The sequence below is a fragment of the Sciurus carolinensis genome, chromosome 12 (genome assembly GCF_902686445.1).
Source record: "Sciurus carolinensis chromosome 12, mSciCar1.2, whole genome shotgun sequence".
Lineage (NCBI taxonomy): Eukaryota > Metazoa > Chordata > Mammalia > Rodentia > Sciuridae > Sciurus > Sciurus carolinensis.
Window position 1 is genome coordinate 116,598,356 of NC_062224.1, and position 22,859 is coordinate 116,621,214.

The 22,859-nt window shown below is 54.6% G+C and overlaps 1 protein-coding gene across 3 annotated transcripts; it reads right to left on the reverse strand.

Annotated features, from left to right (window-relative positions):
• Nucleotides 1-9,049: 9,049 nt before the first annotated feature.
• On the reverse strand, nt 9,050-22,498 carry Mgst3 (microsomal glutathione S-transferase 3). Of its 3 annotated transcripts, none has more exons than XM_047521273.1 (6): nt 22,386-22,498; nt 13,958-14,081; nt 12,932-13,005; nt 12,299-12,356; nt 10,322-10,394; nt 9,050-9,294 (listed from the first exon to the last, which is right to left on the reverse strand). In XM_047521273.1, the coding sequence occupies exons 2-6, from the start codon at nt 14,072-14,074 to the stop codon at nt 9,158-9,160; spliced, it is 459 nt and encodes a 152-aa protein (XP_047377229.1). In that variant the 5' UTR covers nt 14,075-14,081; nt 22,386-22,498; the 3' UTR covers nt 9,050-9,157. The 3 variants fall into 3 exon arrangements, with proteins under 3 accessions (XP_047377229.1, XP_047377230.1, XP_047377231.1); XM_047521274.1 differs by having other exon boundaries at nt 22,286-22,415; XM_047521275.1 differs by lacking the exon at nt 22,386-22,498 and adding an exon at nt 19,685-19,823.
• Nucleotides 22,499-22,859: the final 361 nt, after the last annotated feature.

A 22,859-nucleotide genomic window follows, 5' to 3' on the forward strand; every position in this document is an offset into this window, starting at 1 on the left:
CATGTCCCGTTTGCACAGAGGTCACTGTGACACTCCCAGGTCACAGAGGCCCCATGTCCCGTTGCACAGAGGTCACTGTGACACTCCCAGGCACAGAGGCCCCATGTCCCGTTTGCACAGAGGTCACTGTGACACTCCCAGGTCACACAGCCCCATGTCCCGTTTGCACAGAGGTCACTGTGACACTCCCAGGTCACACAGCCCATGTCCCGTTGCACAGAGGTCACTGTGACACTCCCAGGCCACACAGCCCCATGTCCCGTTTGCACAGAGGTCACTGTGACACTCCCAGGTCACAGAGGCCCATGTCCCGTTTGCACAGAGGTCACTGTGACACTCCCAGGCCACACAGCCCCATGTCCCGTTTGCACAGAGGTCACTGTGACACTCCCAGGTCACAGAGGCCCCATGTCCCGTTTGCACAGAGGTCACTGTGACACTCCCAGGTCCACACAGCCCCATGTCCTGTTTGCACACAGGTCACTGTGACACTCCCAGGCACACAGCCCCATGTGCCGTTTGCACAGAGGTCACTGTGACACTCCCAGGTCACACAGCCCCATGTCCCGTTTGCACAGAGGTCACTGTGACACTCCCAGGCCACACAGCCCCATGTCCCGTTTGCACAGAGGTCACTGTGACACTCCCAGGTCACACAGCCCCATGTCCCGTTTGCACAGAGGTCACTGTGACACTCCCAGGTCACAGAGGCCCATGTCCCGATTGCACAGAGGTCACTGTGACACTCCCAGGTCACACAGCCCCATGTCCCGTTTGCACAGAGGTCACTGTGACACTCCCAGGCCACACAGCCCCATGTCCCGTTTGCACAGAGGTCACTGTGACACTCCCAGGCCACACAGCCCCATGTCCCGTTTGCACAGAGGTCACTGTGACACTCCCAGGTCACACAGCCCCATGTCCCGTTTGCACAGAGGTCACTGTGACACTCCCAGGCCACACAGCCCCATGTCCCGTTGGCACAGAGGTCACTGTGACACTCCCAGGCCACAGAGGCCCCATGTCCCGTTTGCACAGAGGTCACTGTGACACTCCCAGGCCACAGCAGGCCCCATGTCCCGTTTGCACAGAGGTCACTGTGACACTCCCAGGTCACAGAGGCCCATGTCCCGTTTGCACAGAGGTCACTGTGACACTCCCAGGTCACAGAGGCCCCATGTCCCGTTTGCACAGAGGTCACTGTGACACTCCCAGGCCACACAGCCCCATGTCCCGTTTGCACAGAGGTCACTGTGACACTCCCAGGCCACACAGGCCCCATGTCCCGTTTGCACAGAGGTCACTGTGACACTCCCAGGCCACAGAGGCCCCATGTCCCGTTTGCACAGAGGTCACTGTGACACTCCCAGGCCACAGAGGCCCCATGTCCCGTTTGCACAGAGGTCACTGTGACACTCCCAGGTCACAGAGGCCCATGTCCCGTTTGCACAGAGGTCACTGTGACACTCCCAGGTCACACAGCCCCATGTCCCGTTTGCACAGAGGTCACTGTGACACTCCCAGGCCACACAGCCCCATGTCCCGTTTGCACAGAGGTCACTGTGACACTCCCAGGCCACACAGCCCCATGTCCCGTTTGCACAGAGGTCACTGTGACACTCCCAGGCCACAGAGGCCCCATGTCCCGTTTGCACAGAGGTCACTGTGACACTCCCAGGTCACACAGCCCCATGTCCCGTTTGCACAGAGGTCACTGTGACACTCCCAGGCCACAGCCCCATGTCCCGTTTGCACAGAGGTCACTGTGACACTCCCAGGCCACAGAGGCCCCATGTCCGTTTGCACAGAGGTCACTGTGACACTCCCAGGTCACAGAGGCCCCATGTCCCTGTTGGCACAGAGGTCACTGTGACACTCCCAGGTCACACAGCCCCATGTCCCGTTTGCACAGAGGTCACTGTGACACTCCCAGGTCACACAGTCCCCATGTCCCGTTTGCACAGAGGTCACTGTGACACTCCCAGGTCACACAGTCCCATGTCCCGTTTGCACAGAGGTCACTGTGACACTCCCAGGCCACAGAGGCCCCATGTCCCGTTTGCACAGAGGTCACTGTGACACTCCCAGGTCACAGAGGCCCCATGTCCCGTTTGCACAGAGGTCACTGTGACACTCCCAGGTCACACAGCCCCATGTCCCGTTGGCACAGAGGTCACTGTGACACTCCCAGGTCACAGAGGCCCCATGTCCTGTTGGCACAGAGGTCACTGTGACACTCCCAGGTCACACAGCCCCATGTCCCGTTTGCACAGAGGTCACTGTGACACTCCCAGGTCACACAGTCCCATGTCCCGTTTGCACAGAGGTCACTGTGACACTCCCAGGTCACACAGTCCCATGTCCCGTTTGCACAGAGGTCACTGTGACACTCCCAGGCCACAGAGGCCCCATGTCCCGTTTGCACAGAGGTCACTGTGACACTCCCAGGTCACAGAGGCCCCATGTCCCGTTTGCACAGAGGTCACTGTGACACTCCCAGGTCACACAGCCCCATGTCCCGTTTGCACAGAGGTCACTGTGACACTCCCAGGTCACAGCAGTCCCATGTCCCGTTTGCACAGAGGTCACTGTGACACTCCCAGGCCACAGAGGCCCCATGTCCCGTTTGCACAGAGGTCACTGTGACACTCCCAGGTCACAGAGGCCCCATGTCCCGTTTGCACAGAGGTCACTGTGACACTCCCAGGTCACACAGCCCCATGTCCCGTTGGCACAGAGGTCACTGTGACACTCCCAGGTCACAGAGGCCCATGTCCCGTTTGCACAGAGGTCACTGTGACACTCCCAGGTCACAGAGGCCCCATGTCCCGTTTGCACAGAGGTCACTGTGACACTCCCAGGTCACAGAGGCCCATGTCCCTTTGCACAGAGGTCACTGTGACACTCCCAGGTCCACACAGCCCCATGTCCCGTTTGCACAGAGGTCACTGTGACACTCCCAGGTCACACAGCCCCATGTCCCGTTTGCACAGAGGTCACTGTGACACTCCCAGGTCACACAGCCCCATGTCCCGTTTGCACAGAGGTCACTGTGACACTCCCAGGTCACACAGCCCCATGTCCCGTTGGCACAGAGGTCACTGTGACACTCCCAGGTCACACAGTCCCATGTCCCGTTTGCACAGAGGTCACTGTGACACTCCCAGGCCACAGAGGCCCCATGTCCCGTTTGCACAGAGGTCACTGTGATACTCCCAGGTCACAGAGGCCCCATGTCCCGTTTGCACAGAGGTCACTGTGACACTCCCAGGTCACACAGCCCCATGTCCCGTTTGCACAGAGGTCACTGTGACACTCCCAGGTCACACAGTCCCATGTCCCGTTTGCACAGAGGTCACTGTGACACTCCCAGGCCACAGAGGCCCCATGTCCCGTTTGCACAGAGGTCACTGTGACACTCCCAGGTCACAGAGGCCCCATGTCCCGTTTGCACAGAGGTCACTGTGACACTCCCAGGTCACACAGCCCCATGTCCCGTTGGCACAGAAGTCACTGTGACACTCCCAGGTCACAGAGGCCCCATGTCCCGTTTGCACAGAGGTCACTGTGACACTCCCAGGTCACAGAGGCCCCATGTCCCGTTTGCACAGAGGTCACTGTGACACTCCCAGGTCACACAGCCCCATGTCCCGTTTGCACAGAGGTCACTGTGACACTCCCAGGTCACACAGCCCCATGTCCCGTTTGCACAGAGGTCACTGTGACACTCCCAGGTCACACAGCCCCATGTCCCGTTTGCACAGAGGTCACTGTGACACTCCCAGGTCACACAGCCCCATGTCCCGTTGCACAGAGGTCACTGTGACACTCCCAGGCCACACAGCCCCATGTCCCGTTGGCACAGAGGTCACTGTGACACTTCTCTGGGCACTCGCATCTCAGTCTGCTCTCGCTGCGTCGCCACGCCCCTCTCTGCCCGCCCTTGTGGAACTATTCAGGGCTGAGTTCAGAGCCCACCCGGACAGTCTCTGATAGCCTGCGTCTAAGGTCCCTCGCCATGTTGCTAGGTCCCTCTTGACATATAGGGAGATGTTCAGAGGCCCTGGGAAGGAGGACTTGGCTCGTTGGGGGAGGTGGCACTATTAAGCCTGTCCCATCCCACGTGGTCCAGCGTGAGTTCAGGGACATCCTCAGCGTTGTTCACCTGAGTGCCGATGGCAGCAACTTTACCTAAGAAGAGAGCTGCCTGTTAGCGAAGCCCCTCATGGGCACAGAGCCCTCTCGTCGTGGTTCCACAGCTGTGGACCGAGCACATGGAGACCAACAATGGCGTCTGGCTTGGGGTGCAGCGCAGGGGCGCAGTGCTTGCCGGGCGTGTGCAGGGCCTGGGTTTGGTCCCCAGACCTCGCAGACCTTGGTCTCTACGGAACACGTAGATGGTTTCCCTTCACGTAGAGCAGAGCGGCTGCTCACTGACCCTCCGTGGCGTGGTCTAGGGATGACGTGGCCACAGGAGGACGTGCACAGGCCATAGGAAATGCCTGCACGGTGCCCCTGCCGAAGGCACCGGCTCCAGTGCCCTGTGGGCACCGAGCGCCCCTGCAGGAGGCGTCTTCAGTGCCCGGGGAACCGCGAGCGGCCGAGAGGCCAGGGCTTCCTCTGCTGGGAGAGGCATGGCTGCAGCTCCCACTTCCTGGTCTTTCTCCCTCCACCACTGTTTTGATTTGCTTTGAGAATTGAGGCAGAAAGGACCCCTCCCCCTTGCTTCCCCTCTCATCCTGCCTCCCGGAGGCCAGTGCTGTTAACATTTGCGGGCATGTCTGTCTGTCTGTCTTTTTTCTTGTAAACAAGTGGGATACATGGGTTTCTGTTTGTGCGTGGAGTCAAGGCGCACCATTTGTGTAGTCACACGTTCACATAGGGTGATGAGGTTTGATTCATTCTGTTATTTTTTTCTCCCCCCACCCTCCCACCCCTCTTTTCCCTCTATACATCCCTCCTCCATTCTTGCCCCCCTCCCTAACCCTAACACTGACCCCTCCCACTCTCTTTCTTAGGATCTTAAAGGGATAACTCCAACGTACCCTGGAGCCTGACAGGGCCACATAGCACTGGTTCAGACTCATGCTTCTGTATGCATTGTAACATTTCTTTGACAGATGCCTGTGTTAAGTGTATGGATAGATTTTTTTGAATTGTATTAATGCAAGAAAGAGGAAAATAACGCAGTCTCCTATTGGCTCACTCCTTCACAATATGCCAGAACCTCGGATGTAACTTGGCAACCCTGTATAGATGTGGTCTCTAGCTTGTGCAGGTTTTTCTGTATACAGAAGGACAGTCACTGGGCCCGCCTATCTTCTGCCCTGCTTCACTTCTTGTGTCAGAGATGCTGCTGCTGAAGACGGGAATCTGCCAGAATGAGTGGGTTCAGTTCAACACTGCCCACTGTTCATCAGAAGCTTCCCGCCTGCTTTCTACAGTGTAGGGGGCTGCTCCCTAGCTTCTCTTCCTCTTATTTGGGTTTTCCTCCGAAATAAAAACAAACTCCCGGAGGCTGGGGGTATAGCTCAGTTGGTAGAGTACTTGCCTCGTGAACTCAAGGCCCTGGGTTCAAATCCCCAGCACCACAAAAAAAAAAAAAAAAACCTCTTGTTTTTTCTTAAACACCTATTTTTGTCTATCTCTTCAAGGTCTCAGGTGGGGGAGTCAGCAAAGAGAGTAAAGGGGGTAGACTTAGCAGTTAAATGGTATCATGAAGAACTATCAGAATATCAGATCAAACCAGACATGGTGGTGCACACCTGTAATCCCAGAGGCTTGGGAGGCTGATGCAGGAGGATCGAGAGTTCACAACGAGGCACTAAGCAACTCAGGGAGACCGTCTAAATGAAATACAAAATAGGGCTGGGGATGTGGCTCAGTGGTTGAGTGCCCTGAGTTCAATCCCCGGTGACCACCCCCCCCAAAAAAATATCAGATTCTCCCAGCTACTTGGGAGGCTGAGAATGTAGGATTGCAAGTTTGAGGCCAGCCTGGGCAACTTGATGAGACCCTGCTTCAAAATAAAGGACTAAGGATGTGGCTCAGGTAGAACACCCCTGGATTCAATATGCAGTACCTCCTTCTCAAAAGATAAGTAGTGAGTGATCTTTTCAAAGTAAATCAGATTACACCAGCTCTTGCTTTAGGTCCTACTTAAACTGCTTTTAACTGCATTTAGAATAAAATTATCTCCTCGCGGCATGGACGTTGGACATTGTCCCCGACCTCATTCACATGCTTGCCTCCCAGGGTGATTCTCGCCTCTGGGACCTCACTTCCTCTTCCTCTTAGAGCATGCTTCTCCACATCTTCACCTCCCAGGGTCCTTTGGCCAAAAGCTAAGAACCTGCCTCCCGGAAGCGGCCTCCATCCTGCAGATTGCCACCCTGGTGTACTTTGCCAGAGCATTCGCTGCTACTTGAAATTGCTTATGCGCCAGTCATCTTTCCCTACTGGAGTGTCCTGAAAGCACGAGCTCTCCCTTCCTGGGCTCGGGGAGAGAGCACGTTCGTGCAGGTGCTGCTCAGGGTGTCCTGAAAGCCGCAGCTCCTCCTGGGGTGTGGGCGATCTGTTGTCCCAGCTCAGGCCGAGTCAGCACCTGAACCTAGGAAGCACCGGGGTTCTCCAAGTAGTGCCCTCGGGCGTATGAGAGCTGCCAGAGAGCTCTGAGGTTCTCTGAGCAACCTGGGCCTCTGAGTCCCTGACACGTTCCCAGGTAAGCCGAGAGCCTGCGCACCACTGGCCTAAGGGCCATTTTCCCCAAGCCTGGCAGCCACCAGCCACACGTAGCTGAACTAAAGATTCAGCTGGTCAGCCAGGTGTGCTGGGCAGACCTGTGATCCCGGCGACTTGGGAGGCAGAGGCAGGAGGATTGCAAGTCTGAGGCCGGCGTGGGCAACTTAATGAGACCCTGCCTCAAAAAATAAAAAGGTCTGGGGATGTAGCTCCGAGGTAAAGCGCCTTTGAGTTTAATCTCTCGTATCAAAAAAAAAAAAAAAAAAAAGCATCTTGTCAGTTGCTCTGGCTGCTATTTATTGGACAACGCATGTCAACTTATTTCCATCATGTCGGAAAGTCCTCACGGATAGTGCTGCTCAAGAGCCCTGGAACTCGGATGGCCCAGGTGTGGGGAAGTTCGGAGGGCACCCTGGACTCCTCAGAACTCGGTGACGTGGTTGCTGGCTTTTGCGGAGTCGCCAGCAGGTGGCTCCCGTGTTTCTGTGCCTGACGGAGCCAGAGCCCAGCCCTGATCACATGACACCCCCAACAGGGTGCAGGCACTATTGTTTTGGCCTCAATTTTAGTCATAACCAGGCATAGTGCATACACCTGTAATCCCAGCTGCTTGGGAGGCTGTAGCAGGAGGATCCCAAGTTCAAGGCCAGCCTGGGCAACCTGGAGAGACCCTGTCTCCAAAAGGACTGGGGATGTAGCTCAGTGGTAAAGTGCCCCTGGGTTCAATCCCCACTTTAAAAAAAAAATGAATTTTGGACATTAAGTATTACTAGCAAAAACAAAAACAAAAAACAAACCGGTATTACTAGCATACCCAACTTAGAGATGAGCAAACTGAGCCTCAGAGAGGTTAATAAATTTGCCCACTGACACACAGCTACCCATAGGTGGGTGCTAAGGGCACAGTATGGATGAGTCAGGCTTTTGTAGACTGGTATGGTTCTGATTTCCATCTTCAAAACTCAGAATGTTTCCCTATAGAAGTAGATTTACTTTGGAATGTGCACCCCCAGTAGCTCAGCCACTAATGGAGTGATTAGGCAGTCACAGGCCCCTTTGCCTCTTTCTCTGTAACACGAGGGAACGCAGCACAAACAGCTTTGCAGACAGGGTTGCTCCTGCTGTAGCCCTCTACCCGCTGCCTTCTGCCAGGCCCCAGGGCTCCCTGGGAGTGCTGCTGCTGGGGGCACGGTGACCACGGCATGCCTGTGTTCCTTATGAAACCCCATCCGAGCCCTTTCTGCAGCAGCTAAAGTGACCATGATGGACCAACCAAAGGTGGAGCTTTGGAAAACACACCCTGTTGGTCTCGAGCAAGGCCAGCTTTGCCTTGGCTCTCCTCACCCTGCCTCACTGAGGCCTGGAGTCAGCAAGAGGAGGGACCTCAGCAAGCTCTCCACCCCCCTGAGGTCGTTTCTACAAGGCAAACAGTAAACCCGGCTCAGAGGCTTGACTGATCCTTTTCCCATCAGGGCCCCAGACCCCCACTTACCCTTGGCCATGTATCGGAACGTCTAATGTAAAAAAGGGCAGATTGAAGCCTGGTACTCATTTCTTCCTACACAGGTGAACTGACACTAGACTAGAGCACACGCTGACCTGACCTGGTCCAACCCCCTCGTTGAGTGGCAAGGGCCCCACGTGGTCACCAGGCCAAGGCTGACCACAGCACTCCCTCTATCCCCACCTCCGCCAGGAGGCATATGCAGTAGACGGTAGGATGGAAAGCCCTGGGTCCCAGTGCCAGCCTGTGTCCACCCTCCTGCCAACCCCCCAGGTATGGAGCCTGGAATGTGGCCTATGCAGATGGAGAACTGCCCCTGCCCCTCGTCGCTCCAGCAGGCCGCTCGCTCGCAGAGCAGGCTTGCTCTCCCGCTTGCTTCACTCCATCAGCTACATCCTTTGCCATCGCCCCTTCGCATCTGCTATCAGATCTTTGTGTTCAAACATATGAAGTCACATTCTTCCCGGTTAAAGTTCCGTCTTCTTAAATTCAGTCTGTTGCTTCAGTTCTTGAGCAAACAGAAGCAGTCTTCAGTGGAGTTTTTAAAAGCTTACTTTTATCTTAGTTATTAGTTCAGAGTGGTGAGACAATATATCCTAAGGAGAGCTCGGAGAGTTTGCCTTATTTTTCTCTGCGATGTGCGACTGTGAACACGTTCCCATGGTTGCACTTTTTCTCAGCTTTCCTAGTGTGAGAGTCTGCAGGCAGGCTGAGGAGGCTCCTCGATGCCTGGGGCTCTTCTCATCTAGGACGAACAGGCTAATCCTGTCACAGACTCGAGAAGGAACAGGCAGGAGACTTAGGTCTGAGGCCGAAGCCAGGTAAGTTTTTATTATATTTTAAAAAAAAAGTAACTGGAAATAAAGGTAAGTCATTCAGAACGAATGAGAGTCTTTAAATTCCCGTAACTCTTCAGTGGCAGCGTTGGGACCCACCACCTAAGCCAGTTTTCACCCAGCCAAGATGCTGGAACGCAGAGCACACAGTGGTGCCCATCAAGGCAAGGAGGGCAAGAGACCCCACGGCTCCTCGATTTCGCTTGCTGGGGTCTGAAAAAGAAGAAGAGAGGAAGTCACCAGAATGCTCACAGGCTCTGTCATAGTACCTGGAACCATACCTTGGACAACCCGGCCTGGGGTTAGCCAGCCCCAGTCCAAGGCTGTCGGTCCAACAGATGCTGTGTACAGTCAGGTGACCTTGGAGGAGAGTGGGACCAGGGTGAAGCAACTTTGCTCTGAGGCCTTTGGGAGATTTCCCTCTTTTTAAAAGACTAAGGACAACCCACATCCCTCCCTGGGTTTTTGGGATGCCACCTACAGTGGTCAGAGCACAGCTTAGGCTGCAGTCGGCAGCTGAGTTTGGATCCTACTGGTCTGTACTCAGCAGCTAGGTGACCAATTCTACTCTTGCTAAGCCTCAGTTTCTCATCTGCAGAATGGGATATTATCAAACACAGAAATGCTATAAAGTTGCATAACATGTAAAACAGCAATTGGAGTATTGGAAAATACTCAAAAAGTAAGTTTAGAGCTGGACATGGTGATGTGCACCTGTAGTCCCAGTACTTGGGAGTCTGAGGCAGGAGGATCATGAATAAAAGGCCAACCTCAGTAACTTAGGCCCTGTTTCAAAATAAAATTGAAAAGGGCCTGGGACTAGCTCAGTAGCAGAGCACTTGCCCGGCACGTGTGAGGATCTGGGTTTGATCCCCAGTACCACACACACAATATTTTGTAGCCAGGCACCAGGGTGTGCACCTCCAGTGTCAGACACTCAGGAGGCTGAGGCACGAGGATCACTTGAGACCACCCTGGGCAACACAGACCCCAGCTCAAAAAAAAAAAATAGTGTCAATGATTCAAAGGTTAGTGCAAATTAGACCTGGCTTCTCACCTTAATTACCCAGGTACTTCCCCTTCTCTGAGTCCTGATAAGGCTGGGGTGTGGCCCTGATAGAGAGCTGCCCTCTATCTTGGGTTCCATCCCCAGGCTCCTCCCCAACTCCCCCCAAAAAATGCCCTGCTAGGAAGAAAGCCCCAAGAGCACAGGATCCTCAATCTGTCAACACGCGCTCACCTCCTGTGTAGTAGCCGTACGCGTAGAGAACTCGGCCGACGATCCAGGCCAGGCCCAAGCCAGAAGCTACACGCTGAGATAAAAGACCGAGTTAGCGTTTGTGTTGAGGAAACAGGCAAACCATGATGAACCCCGGGCAGACTGCGCGGCGGCTAGCAACACGTTCAATGACTTCCTGGATTTGCCAAGACACGCCCCCACCTCAGTTAGTGGAACGTTTTTTCCAATCAGGAAAACCAAACTCATGTGACTGCTGGTGGCCTGGGAGTTGAGTACCAGCCTTTTAAAGGACTCTCCTGTCTCGGCCTGGGAAACCTGGGAACTTGAGCCAGAGCTGAGGAGGAGGACGGGCAGGCCAGGTGAGCCAGGGAGCAAACCGACTAGAGGGCAGCCCTAGTCGTCCCCTGTGCCAGGGCTGGCTGCACGCCCCACCTGCAGGGTGCTGGGTCGTCTCCAGTGAAATCACCGCAGGAAGGGCAGTGGGCAGAACAGGCAGCAGCCACATGTGGGGCTGGGGCTCTCCAGAGAGGTGGGAGAGGGCATCGGGCTGTGACCTGAACACGTGGTCTTGCAGGGAAAGGCCCCCTGCCGCAGTGCCTTGAGGAATGAGTGAAACCTGCAAGAGGAAGTCCTTCCATCTGGGGGCCACTGGTGACTCACTCGGCCAGAAGGAGAAGACCCACCAGAGGGTGGGCAGGCTGCCCTCGGCCCTTCTGGTCAGTAGCAGCACCGTCAGCGGTGGCAGGTGATGTCAGGATCATTGTTTGGGTTGAGTTTTGGTAGAGTTAAGTACCAGGAGGCGGATGAACACCTGAACCCGACCCCAGTCTCCCGGCTCCGTGGACTCTGCCAGGCCAGGCCTTACTGGACCCTCCATAACTGCAAACCTGGTGGTCTCAACATGGGCACTGTCCTCAGAGCAGCTCCTAAAGTGTCCTTAAGATCTGAGCACTAGGATGGGATCTCGGGAAGAGCACAGGGATGAGCACAGGGGACGTCGGGTGAGATCGGGCTAGAGAGACAGGGCTGTCCCCAAGACCAGTACAGCCGTGTCCTAGGAGTGGGGACCACAAAGAAGCACCTCCCTAAGAGAAGCAAGAGCAGTGGATGCTTAAAAGAAATACAGGCCTCAAGGTCATGAACTACACAAGCGCTGTTCTGGTTGCCTGTGGACAAAACCACAAGGCCATTCGGGTACAGAGGGCTGTGGAGGCCTTGGAACCAGGAGTCTGCGGGGCCACCTCACGGCTCAGATGAGCCAGCCCCTGAAAGGCAAAGCCTCTGTGGCAACCAATCAGGCTTGGTCAGTTTCCGGGAGTCTGGCCTGCAGGCTGGCTGCGGGGCCTCCAGGGCCTGAGTATTGGCCTCCACTGCAGCTCTGCCCCACTCCCTGCTCCTCCCTGCTCCAGGGGCCTCGTGCAGGTCCCCAATAGCACAAGCAGGCTCAGCCTCGGGACTGGCCTTGCTCTCACCCTGGATGCTAAAGACCTGCTCCCTCAGCACCCTGAGCTCTGCTTCACCAAGGCCTTCTCTGCAAGACCCTCCTCCCTGAGTGCCCCAAACAGGACCACCTTCCATGCTCCCTCTTACCTCCCTGCTTTGGATCTGTGCATCAACCACCTTCTAGCACCTTCTAGCATGCAGTGTAATCCACCTAGTGGGATCGGTTCTGTGTCCCTCACCGTCATGCCCTCGCTGGTGAGTAATACTGCTGTGTGCATGAGTAAATACAGGCCTAGAATCAGACAGGCCCGCGTTCAAAGTCTGATTCTTTTATTTGGTGGCTGAGCTCATAAAAGTTAAATTGTGTCCAAGAGGCATTTCCCTATCTATAAAAACTGGGAGAAATGCCATGTACTTTGAAGAACTTTGCACGAAATAATTAAATTCCTTTTAAATGCGTGGTGCCTGGACACTGAGACACACTCATCCAGTGACAGTAGCTCAGAAAACTAAACCCAAGTAAATGAAACTTACCGGGTGATAAACACCTCCAACTGCTAGAAAAAACAGGAAAGGAGGGTACACTTCCAACCTGGAGGGCACAGAGAGGAACTTTAAAAATCGCTCTGTGTAACTATGCCATACACAACCAAGGAATCTGTACATTCTTGCTTGTAGGTCCAAAATCTGAGTGTAGACATGAACACAAAGAAGGAGAGGCCCAGCCCGGATCCACCCTCTTCTGCACTGGGGAGGAGAGAGGTGACGCAGAACACATGAGCAGAGGGACCTCACTTGCAGCACATGCATGAGGAAGGTCTGCAGGTCAGAGTGGGCTCCTTGCAGAACCCAGAGCTTCCCTGCTGTCTAGAGTGGGGAGGGCCAAGCTCAGTTTAGATGGAACCTGATACAGATGTAGTTTAAGAGTATGTAACATTAGAGACACTTCTGGAAAGACTCCAGAAATCTCACCGCTCCCAAGCTCCCGATCCTGCTTCATATTCCATCTGTTCATACAACACACAATGATTTTTTAACGGTAATGGCATGCAGTGCCCAAGACCGTCGTCATTGCTGTCATTCAGCACAGAGCTCCAAGGGCAGAGGGTCTGGCAGCGGACGCCCACCCTGCCCGTGCCTCTGGCACTCCATGGGGCCCACACTCACGTGTTCTGGTGGGCTCTCTGGATGCAGTTGAAGAGGTGCCCATTTTCGGGGTCTGTGCTGTACATGGTAGGGTACTGTGAAGGAAGGCACATGTGGTCAAGAGCGGAAGGCAGTTGTGAGAGTCAAGGTCACCCTTAAAAATAAAATACCCCAAGTCACTGTCTATTACATCCTTGATAGATAACCTTTGGATTTCTGCTTGAATACTCTCAGCGACAGGAGTCCCACTTCTCAGAAGTACATTCGGTGTTTCCATCAGACCTCCGGTAACAGCAGCGCCTGTCAGTGTGTGTTCCCACAGGGACGGGGGACAGGAGCAGTGTGTAAAAGACTCACGCTTTTTATCTATGTGCATCAGTGGTGGGTCTGAGAGGCACCACAAGGACACCCTGGGGAAACAGCTTCTTTCCAAGGTCATCAGACACCACATCCTTCGAGATTCCCCAGGGGAGGCAGAGGTGATCGAGTGCGTGAGAGGGTTAATGGGATGTCCACTGGAGGAAGCTCCAAGTGGGGGAGTCTAACTATATGTGGCTGAACAGAAATAGTCACTTAATTGCTCATCAGGGACAACTCTGGACATTATCCCTTGTACATGAGCCAGAACCAAAGCAAGTGGTTAACAGACCTCCCTCCGTGCCTGAGTCTAAGGCGGGGAACACAGACGGCCTCTCCTTTCCACTTGGGAAACAGGCCGTCGCTTAAGCCATCTTCCCACAGCACTGTCCCGCAGCCCTCCTTAGGAGAGAGCACCCTGCCCGGCTCAGCCCCAGCGAAAGCGCAGTGCGCGACACCTGCACGCTGGTCCTGCTGCAGAGAAGACCACAGAACTCGTGGAGGCTGCTTCCAGCAGGGCCCCGCATCTCTTGCCCCTCTCCTGACACTGAGGAGCAGAATTCCTAGTAGGCAGAGTCCTGAAACTGCCACCAGCCAACACTAGCCGCTCGCCCCTCCCTGGTGACTGAAAGCGAGTTCCGGGGTGGACCCGTGGTCTGGATCAGCCACCGCAGCCGCGTGCTTGCTCACCTCCACCTTGTACTTCTTGCGGGCCTTGCCGACGTTGATGGCTAGATGAAGCACCATGACAAAGCTGGCAGCACCGGTCAGGAGCACGAAGCCGTATTCCTTGGAGAGGACAGCCATCGTGGCTCTGTGGAGGAAAGTGCGTGTGGGACTGCCGCGGGAGGCCCTGGCGGCTGGGCACCTGGCCACCAGCACGTGCGAGCATACAGACCCCAAGGAGACACTCGGGAGGAGCCGTCAGACGGAACACACTGCAGTAGCAATCTCCCACCGATTCGGCAAGGCCCTGTTCCAGGGCTCTGAAAGCAGGGCCTGGCTCTCCAGCCCACGAAGCTGCCTAGAAAGACAGGCGTGGGCTGCTCCTGGGAGCCCAGGCTGCCATCAATCGCCCCTTCAAAACCAGCCCCATTAAGGGTTCTGAGTCCTATGACTTTTTTTTTTTTTTGGTACTGAACCTGGGGCACTTTACTGGCAAGCCACATCCCCAGTCCTTTTTATTTTTTATTTTGAGACAAAGTCCCACTGAGTTGCTGAGGCTGGCCTTGAACTTGCAGTTCTCCTGTGTGTGCCCCTGCACCCAGCAGCAAGAAACTCATAAGGCCATTAGAAGTGAACGCTTCTACTGAGTCCCTCTTGTAGAGCACAGAGGCAGCCCGCCAGGGGCTCACTCCTCGTACACGTTACTCTGCGTATGCTGAAGGTGACATGTATGGTGTGTGAACCCTGGTGGGACAAGCACAGCAAGGGTAAGGCAGGGAACTGACAGTAAGGGGGACCCAGTCTAAGGCTAGAGGGGGTGGTTTGCAAAGGACTGTGCAATCAGTGGTGGACAGCAAAGGACCTGCTCTCCCGGCAGGGGCTCCTGCACAGGAGCAAGCCTGGAACAGGGCCCTCTAGGGCGGGGCAGACCCAGCACTCGGCCCTCCTGCCTACGACAGGAGGAGCCCTGCTGTATTCCCGACAACCTGCACTTAGAGACGGCAGCCATTTGCTACACCTTATTCCTGAGGCTCCAGGGCAGTACCTCAGCTGTTCCCAGCCCTCGGAGTGCCTCTGAGTGTGTCAGTGTGCACAGGAAGGGAGGGGGCCCACCCAGGCAGCCCAGCCACACCCAGGGCTAGCAGATAGCTCCCAGGGCAGGCTTGAGGAACCGATGACGGACAGAGCTGCCTCTGCTGCGAGCACGCACTTGGACCACGCGCGTTCTGTTGATTACACACGTGCTGTGTCACCTGCAGCCCTTTAATGGACCCGACAAGCGAAGGTTCTCAAGGTGGCGGCACCGTGTCGGACTGTGACCTCTGCACGGTGCTGGACACAGCACAGAGGCTCTGCCTCCGAACTCCGCACCTTTGCTTCCCACCTGTGATCGTTACAGGCACCTGACCGCTGCTCAGGGAAGGGCTTCTGCAGCGCAGCCTGCGGGTGGCTGGTTGCTGGCTGAGGACAGGGAACAAGATGCATGGTTCCTACTTGTTTGTTTTTTTAAATAATTTGCACAAATACAGAAACTCAATAGAGTGCTGCTATTCTGTCTTCTAGATCCCTGGTTCTCAAACCTCAGCGGCACAAAAATCACCTGGGGGGCTTGTTAAAATGCACCCATGCCCAGGGGTGTCCTCAAGACTGCATTTCTAATGAGCTCCTAGTGATGCTGTGATTTTGGTCAGGCACCTCATTTAACGTGGCAAATTTCTTTCTGTCACTGTTTTAGGCACAAAAAAATTCTGCAGTTGGTGACTTTATCTGATTCAAAACCAGAAGCACAGTCTTGTCTTGGTGATCAGCATCCTACTGGGCTCCGTGGAGGCTCCTGGGGCCCCTCTTGTAGTATCCCTGAGCACGATGAGGGGCCTGAGGTCGCTCTGCAGAGCACGTGGCAGCTAAGCCTGTGCTCACCGGAAGACCAGTTTCTCCCTGCAGCTCAAGTGTCTTCTGAGACGCACTTTGGAGCGTAACCTGTAACAGCCACGGGCTTCCTGGATCTCTCCTCATGATCATGGTCATGGTCACCAGACCAGGCTCTCCCACAGTCAAAGGGATGGGAGATTAAGGTCCATGCTCAAGAGTGATACTCATTATGCTGAGCTGACCTTGGGGACCTACCACATCCAATACCAAGGATTGGGGGTACCTCGAATTCACCGTGATGTCAAGTGAAATGCTTTTGTGAGGATTTAATGGGATCTCCAAAGAACCTCTTATGGAAGTTTCATCCCACCTGGTAGAAATAGCAAAATAAGAAATAGCATCACAATATATGCTGAATACCTAACTAAAGATGGTACGAACAGAGCACTTCATATATGCTGGGCTCTGCATGGACTCAGGTAAATTAGTGCTCTTCACCCTCACAGAAATCCTGTGTGGCACTTGCTACCATCACACCCACTTTACATGTGGGGAAGCTGAGGCCGGGGACAGCCTCATGTCTGGTGAGTGAGCTGGAGTCGAGCACAGACGCCATGGTTCATGCTCTTGGTTACTGGACCAGGCCACAGGCTAGAGGCCTCCTCCCCCGGCCAGGAGCAGCAGGGAGGGTCCTCTGCAGGGCTTCTAGGGTAGTCCTGCCACCTCACCCTGGGCAGCTACTCCCAGAGCACAGGGAGAGGAACACAGCAAGGACAACAGGCCAGGGGAGGCCAGAGCTGGGCCTGGGGTCTGCGGGGTACTTCACACGCAGGATGGGCTCGGCTGCAGGGCCAGGTCTGCTGCTTCCTTCTGGTGGACACCTTCTGTTAGTAGTAGTATTTTCCACTTGATTGATTGCCCTGGTTGTCAGTCAGGACCAAGGGCAGGCCTTCCTGCCTTGTTTGCCATCTTGGGAGGAAGTTTTCAGTTTTCTACCATTAAACATGATGTTAAAGGCAGGCTTTGAAAATGCTTTAGAAACCAATTATTTCTACATTATATTTAAAACAGCGGCACTTCTATTTTAAAACTTTTAAAATCTGTTGAAATATTTATTACTTGCCAAACATACCAGATTAGAGGAAGAAAAGTATGGTACCTGAAGCAGGTGGGGTATAGGTCCTGGGGCAGGAGAAAAGCTGCCCAGGGGCCCAGGGGGCCCTTGAGGTCTGTGCATGGTGGACTAGCACTCAGGGCAACAGCACATGGGGGCTGGGAGCCACAGGCACCCTGGCAAGGCCTGGTCAAGGAGGATGGGATCCAGGCTTAGAGGACCCCTGGAAGTCACGCTCGTCCTACTGAGAAGCAATGTGGGGTTTCGAGGAGGGCCAAGGTCCGCTCCTCTGGGAACCCCTTGACAGCCTCCTGGGACTTGACTGTTCTGGAGCTGGGGCTTTGCTGCACCTCTCCTCTGATTCCTGGGCCACCGCTGGCCTTATCTGGCAGGGCAGTTCCTTTGGGTGCAGCAGGGCTTACCCACAAAGCTTCCTGCACTACCCTGCTGGGCATGCTGCCAGGGCCAGGCCCTTTCACTCTTCACCCATGTTCTTGGTTGCCCAGAAGTTCCCCGGGGCACAATCCACGTGGCACAGCTGGAACGAAAGGCAGGCTTGATGGATTTGGGGACTAGCCTCAATGATCTGTCACCGCAGTCACGCTGCAGCACAGGGTCTCTTACTGAACTTCAGCTGGAGTTTTAGGGAGCAGGCTCTCGCCTTCAGTGCTCCTGGCCCACTGACGCTGGGTGGGCCGCTCCCGGGGACTCCTACTCCTTTGTGATCTCGTCTCCTTAAACTCTGCTGCGGTGTTTCTGCCGGTGTCTTTATCCTAAGGCACCTGGTGAAAGGGGACAAGGACGTGTCGCCTCCAGTCACCTTCCGGCCGTCCCCAGGTTTCACCGCGCCCTCTTTGGGCACCTGTGCTATCATCCCTGCTGTTTTTTGTAGGGTACCTTATGTCACAGGGCAAAATCAACATCCCTATGAGTTCCCTGTGAGGATGGCCACTCGAGGGCCGGCTGCCCATGAGAGATGGCCTTCCCCAAGTCCCAGCTGGCTCGAGACACTCCGAGTGGCTCGGGTCCACAGCCCACTTAAAGCCCGGCCTGGCTTCTGCCTCCAGGTGTGTTCTCACAGAGCAAGAGGCCTCAACGTGATCTCCAGGTAGGGCAGCCTACCCTCCCAAGCCCAGGCGGACCTCAGAGGAGGAACCTGAGAACCCAGAGGGAAGCCCCACAGAAATCATCCTGGTTCCACGATGGGAGAACGGAGCAGAGTTGGGATTTCCCGTTTCCCCTACATTTCAAAATGCCAGTTCTGGTTCACGGCCACATTCATTAAATACGTGAAATCTGTTGGAGTGTCAAACTTGCAAGTGACTGATAGACTTAAGCAATATTAAACCTTGGTGATAAAGAAATAACTATTCTCCAATGGCTGGAAGCAGTCCTCTGAGCAGGAAGAGCATTACTTATTCAGCACCGCTTATCCACTCAAGTCAGGCCAACAGCCGCTGCAGGTCATTACGTGGCTCTTCCTACGCCCTCGTATTCTTTGGTTCCTCATCAGTACCCCTAACCCTAACCCTGTCTAGAAAGTGGAAGCTAGGCTGTGAGTCAGGAGGCTGAAGACCTACCTACCCCTCTAGGTCGTAAACACGCTGTTATCCAGTGTTGCAGCCTTACAGTTCAAAAGCCACAGCTGGCCACGTACAACTGTTTCAGATGGCACTTCAATTCCAGCCCTGCCGTGAGTTGTCTGGACGGGGACGACTGTTTGACACTCTGCTGGGCAGGCTGGGGGAGAATTGGTTGATGCTCAGGACCAAGTGCATGCTCTTGGTTATGTGCGGCAAGCTTGCACAGACTCATCCAGGGTCAAATAAGCAAATTACCTCTCACTTGGAGCTGGACTGTGGCAGGGCATGGAACACACAGCCTGAAGGGAGCCAAATCTCCCTTGGGACTGGCCGGAAGTTCTGCTCTTCAGGAGGTCAGGAATATGGGATACGTGGGAACACAGAATGCAAGCCGGGTTCCCCGGCAGATGTGATAGCAGTTTCCCTAACAGATTCTCCATGCTTAGGAACCTGTGTCAGCTGACCAGAAGCCCTGGACCAGGCTGTATCTGGAGCCTCCCATGATCCCAGAGAGAGCCCACTGGGTGCTTCCTAAGGTCAAAGGCTGCAACCTCAGTGGGCACGGGAGAGAATGGAGAGAGACCACAGGATATACGAGCAAAAAGAGCACCGGTAGCACGAATTTCATTAAATGCAGCTGACTTGCTGAGCTCAGGGCAGGACAAAGCAAAGCACTTCACCCAGTGGACGCCGGCCTCAGTGTGGCAGCCTAACACCTTCTTCATCCTTTTCTCAGAATGATCACTTCTGGTATTCATCTCTACCAAGTGCCACGCACTACTAGGGATGCAGGGCAACAATGCCCATCAGCTGTGATGGTCAGCGAGACCGAGGTCATCCTGCCTCTCCAGACACGATCAGAGACCACAACAACACGGGAGGATCATAAACAAGTGAAAGAGACTGGGAAGAAAGCCCCAAAGGACACCAACAGTGACATGTCAGAAGGTGTGTAAAGAGAAGAGCAGGTGCAGACAGCAAGGACTTGGCTCTTACAAGGAAAAGAGGGGAGACCAGTGTGAGTGAAGGGAAGTGATAGACTAGAGGAGGCATGGTAGAAAAATCAATTATCATAAACACTAGCTAGCATGCGTATAATTCAGTGTGGGTTAGCCCTGTTCTGGGCAGTTCGTGGATATTAGCTCATTTAACACTCACAGCACCTCTATGATACATTATTACCTCCACTTCGCTACAGAGCAAAGCCTGGATTTCACACTTCCCGGCAGCCTGGCTCCAGAGTTGGTGCTTCAGCTATACAGCCTTTCAATGAGGTTGAAGAGCAAGTCTGACAACATCTGACCTCTTTTGAAACACCTCCACCTCCCCAGACCCTCTCCTAAGCATAAAAGATATTAACAAGAAAAGAATTAATAATTAACTCCAAGCCTGTGACTAAGTAAAGCCTGAGATGTTTCTAATTGGAAGCAAAAAGAGAAAACTTGGGAAATATTGAGAAAGGGACACTTATTTTCATGTCTGTCAGCACTGCGGCATGACACAAGAAGTGGAGATGATAGGAAGGAGAGCACGTCCTCTGTCTCTCAGGCACACAGGTCTGCATGAAGCCGAACAGCACAGAACTGGCACTTCATTTTGACATCAGGATTCCCTTCACTGACACTACGCAGGAGCCTGGAGTCCTAGTCAACTAAGCTGCGACTTCCAGAAAAGAGGGAGTCTTGAATGAGTCACATTGATACCACTTGATTTTCCAGCACAAGAAATGCAGGCAGACTGTAGTTAATTCCTTGCAGATGCTGCATGCCCACTGGGGTAGCAGCCACCAAGGGAAGGAAATGCTTAGCTGCTGGCCCCTGCCTACCGCAGGGCTCCAAGTCTTCCATGCTAGCTCTACTCAGAACAAACACCGGCACAATCATTTGCATTTCTTAAACTGGAGAATATATCACTTAAAAAAAAAGTGGGACTAAGGCATCAAAATCTTAAAATCCATGTTCCAGTTAAGGAAGAGGTGAAGTCCAGGAAGAACTCAGAGGGTCACAGGAGGCCTATGAAATCCTGAAAGGTCTTTGCAAGTGCATTTGGGAGGTGGCCCAGTTTCCTGGTCCCCTCCTTGCTGCATTCCCCCACAGGCAGAAAGGGAGGTAGACGCTGCACGAGATTTCGTTGTCCATAGCAGTAATCTACTTGGTCACTGCTGACTTCTCGTCCAGGAGGATGGTATACTCACAAATAATACTAATAAATTCAACTGTGAAAACAGTAGCAGCATATTCGTCTAAACAAAGTGTTAAAATGCTAAATGGTTCTTGGTCAATTGTGGCCAGCAATGGTGCTCTGAACACAGAGCCAGAACATAGGGAATATGTTTAAATAAGCTAGATGTGTGGTATGCAGTAAAGTACTCTGACATACTGATCCGATCCGCCTCATCCCGGATTGCCCAGGGGCTTGCGCGCATCTCTGGATAATGGGGAACAGCCCTTCCTTCACATGAGCTCCTTCCTGGGACCAACCTCTAGCAGAGGAGGTCCCCTTTCAGGACTCCAGGCCGGCAGGAGGAAATCCAAATAAGGGGGAAGGCTGCCTTTCTCCGATTTTGCTCCATAATCTACAGAAGCCCCTGGAGTGCAGTTTCTATGCTGGTCACAGTATCACTGTCATTTTATATATAGTAACATTGGTTAAAAAAAAAAAATCACTTGACAAAGTTTTCTATTTCTGTAACATTGTGTCAGGAGGGAAGCTTAACAGAATGTCTTCCCAGGGGTGAAAGTATTTGTTTGGATTTTGAATGTTTATTTTATTTAACTCCTTAAATTTAACTCCGGGTGAGTATAAACATTCTTAATCCCGAGAAAGATAATATAGTTGCATTTCTGAATTCACTAAAATAAAACGTGCCTATAACTCTGACTAAAAACCTTGGTTGCTTCCCGGAAACCGCAGGCTCCGGGTGACCTGCAGATTTCCCAGGAGACACCTTTGTTCCGGCTCCCACCCCCAAATCTGCAGCAATTCTGCAAGACCACACCTAGGCCCACAGCATGCATCCGCCAGCAGAAGCATCCTTCCCTTCTGGGCAGCTCCTTTCCCCGGCTAAGGGACTGAGGTCCCAGGGCCCGGCGCTCCTTCATCCCCCTCCGCCCATCGGTCTGCTTTTCCTTCATCTCCTTTCCCACACTCACTAGTCCCCCAGGCTATTCGTAAATTCGTGACTCCCAAGGAAAGTATTAGCAGAAGCCACAACTTCAGGCCATGACTCACGAACTAGTCTCCAGCCCCTTCCAACGCCCTGCAGCTGCCCCACCTCTGGGGCTCGGGCCTCCCCGCAGCGACACCAGTTAAGAGGGGCACGTTTCTAAAATTCAAGGAAGAGACGAAGGCAGATCCCCCACCCACCTTGAGCGTCTCCTGCTCTAGGGCAGCGGTAGGAAAGTTCCCACCTACAGGCTCCAATACAAATGTTCCAGAGTCAGGAGGAAAACAAACGATTCCCTAGAGGCTGCCCCGAAGGCTCCTAGCAACCCCTAGGGCCGGCGCAGCGCTACCACTCAGGCCTCACCGCCAGCTCCTCTGCCGAGCGGCGCGCGTCCGTCTGCATTTGGCAAGGTCGGAGGGGGCTGCAGAAGGCTGCAGGCCGAGGAGAGCGGGCGAAGAAAGGAAGGAGCGGAGGGAGGGCTGCCCTTGAGGCTCCCCCTGCCTTAGAGGCCGGGCGTCGCCTGGACGCTCCAAACCCGCTCCATCGGGGAGAGACGCAGGAGGCAGGGGTGGCAGGGCGGGTGCAGAGCAAAGGGCAGGGAAATGCAGAGCGCGGACCTGGTGAGGAAGCGGCGGAGGCCCGACTCGGCTCCGGTCGCCGAGATGCAGGCTGCGCCCAGGGCAGGCGCTCCGGCGGCCCGCAGGTGCTCGCACTCACCTGGATCACCTCCGCAGCTCTGGTGCAGACCCAAGCTGCGCAGCTCGCCTGGGTGCGGCTCCGGCTCTCGGCCGCGCCGGGCGGGGCGAGGGGCGGGGCTTCGCGCAGGCCCCACCCACCGCGGCCCCGCCCCGCCGGCAGGCGCGTGCCTTCGGAGTTGCAGTCCTGGGGTCGGTGTAGGGGAGGCGCGTTTTCCTCCTGCGCCAGGTTGCCCACAGATGGGCGCCACCGTCCCCAAGTCCACAGGACAACTTCCCTTCCTCGGTGCCTTCGGGGCCGCCTTCCTCCGTTGTTCCTCCAGCTCCATCTTCCCGAATAGTTTTGTCTCGGCAGGGCCACCGTAGCTCGGTGCCGGCCGCCTGCGGGGTCGCCCGGAGGACGTACGGCGCGTGCGCGGAAGCAGGAGCCGGCGCGTTCCCGGGGAGGCGGGCGCGGGGCGCGGGGCGCGGGCCCGAGCGTGTCCCGCCTTGCCCG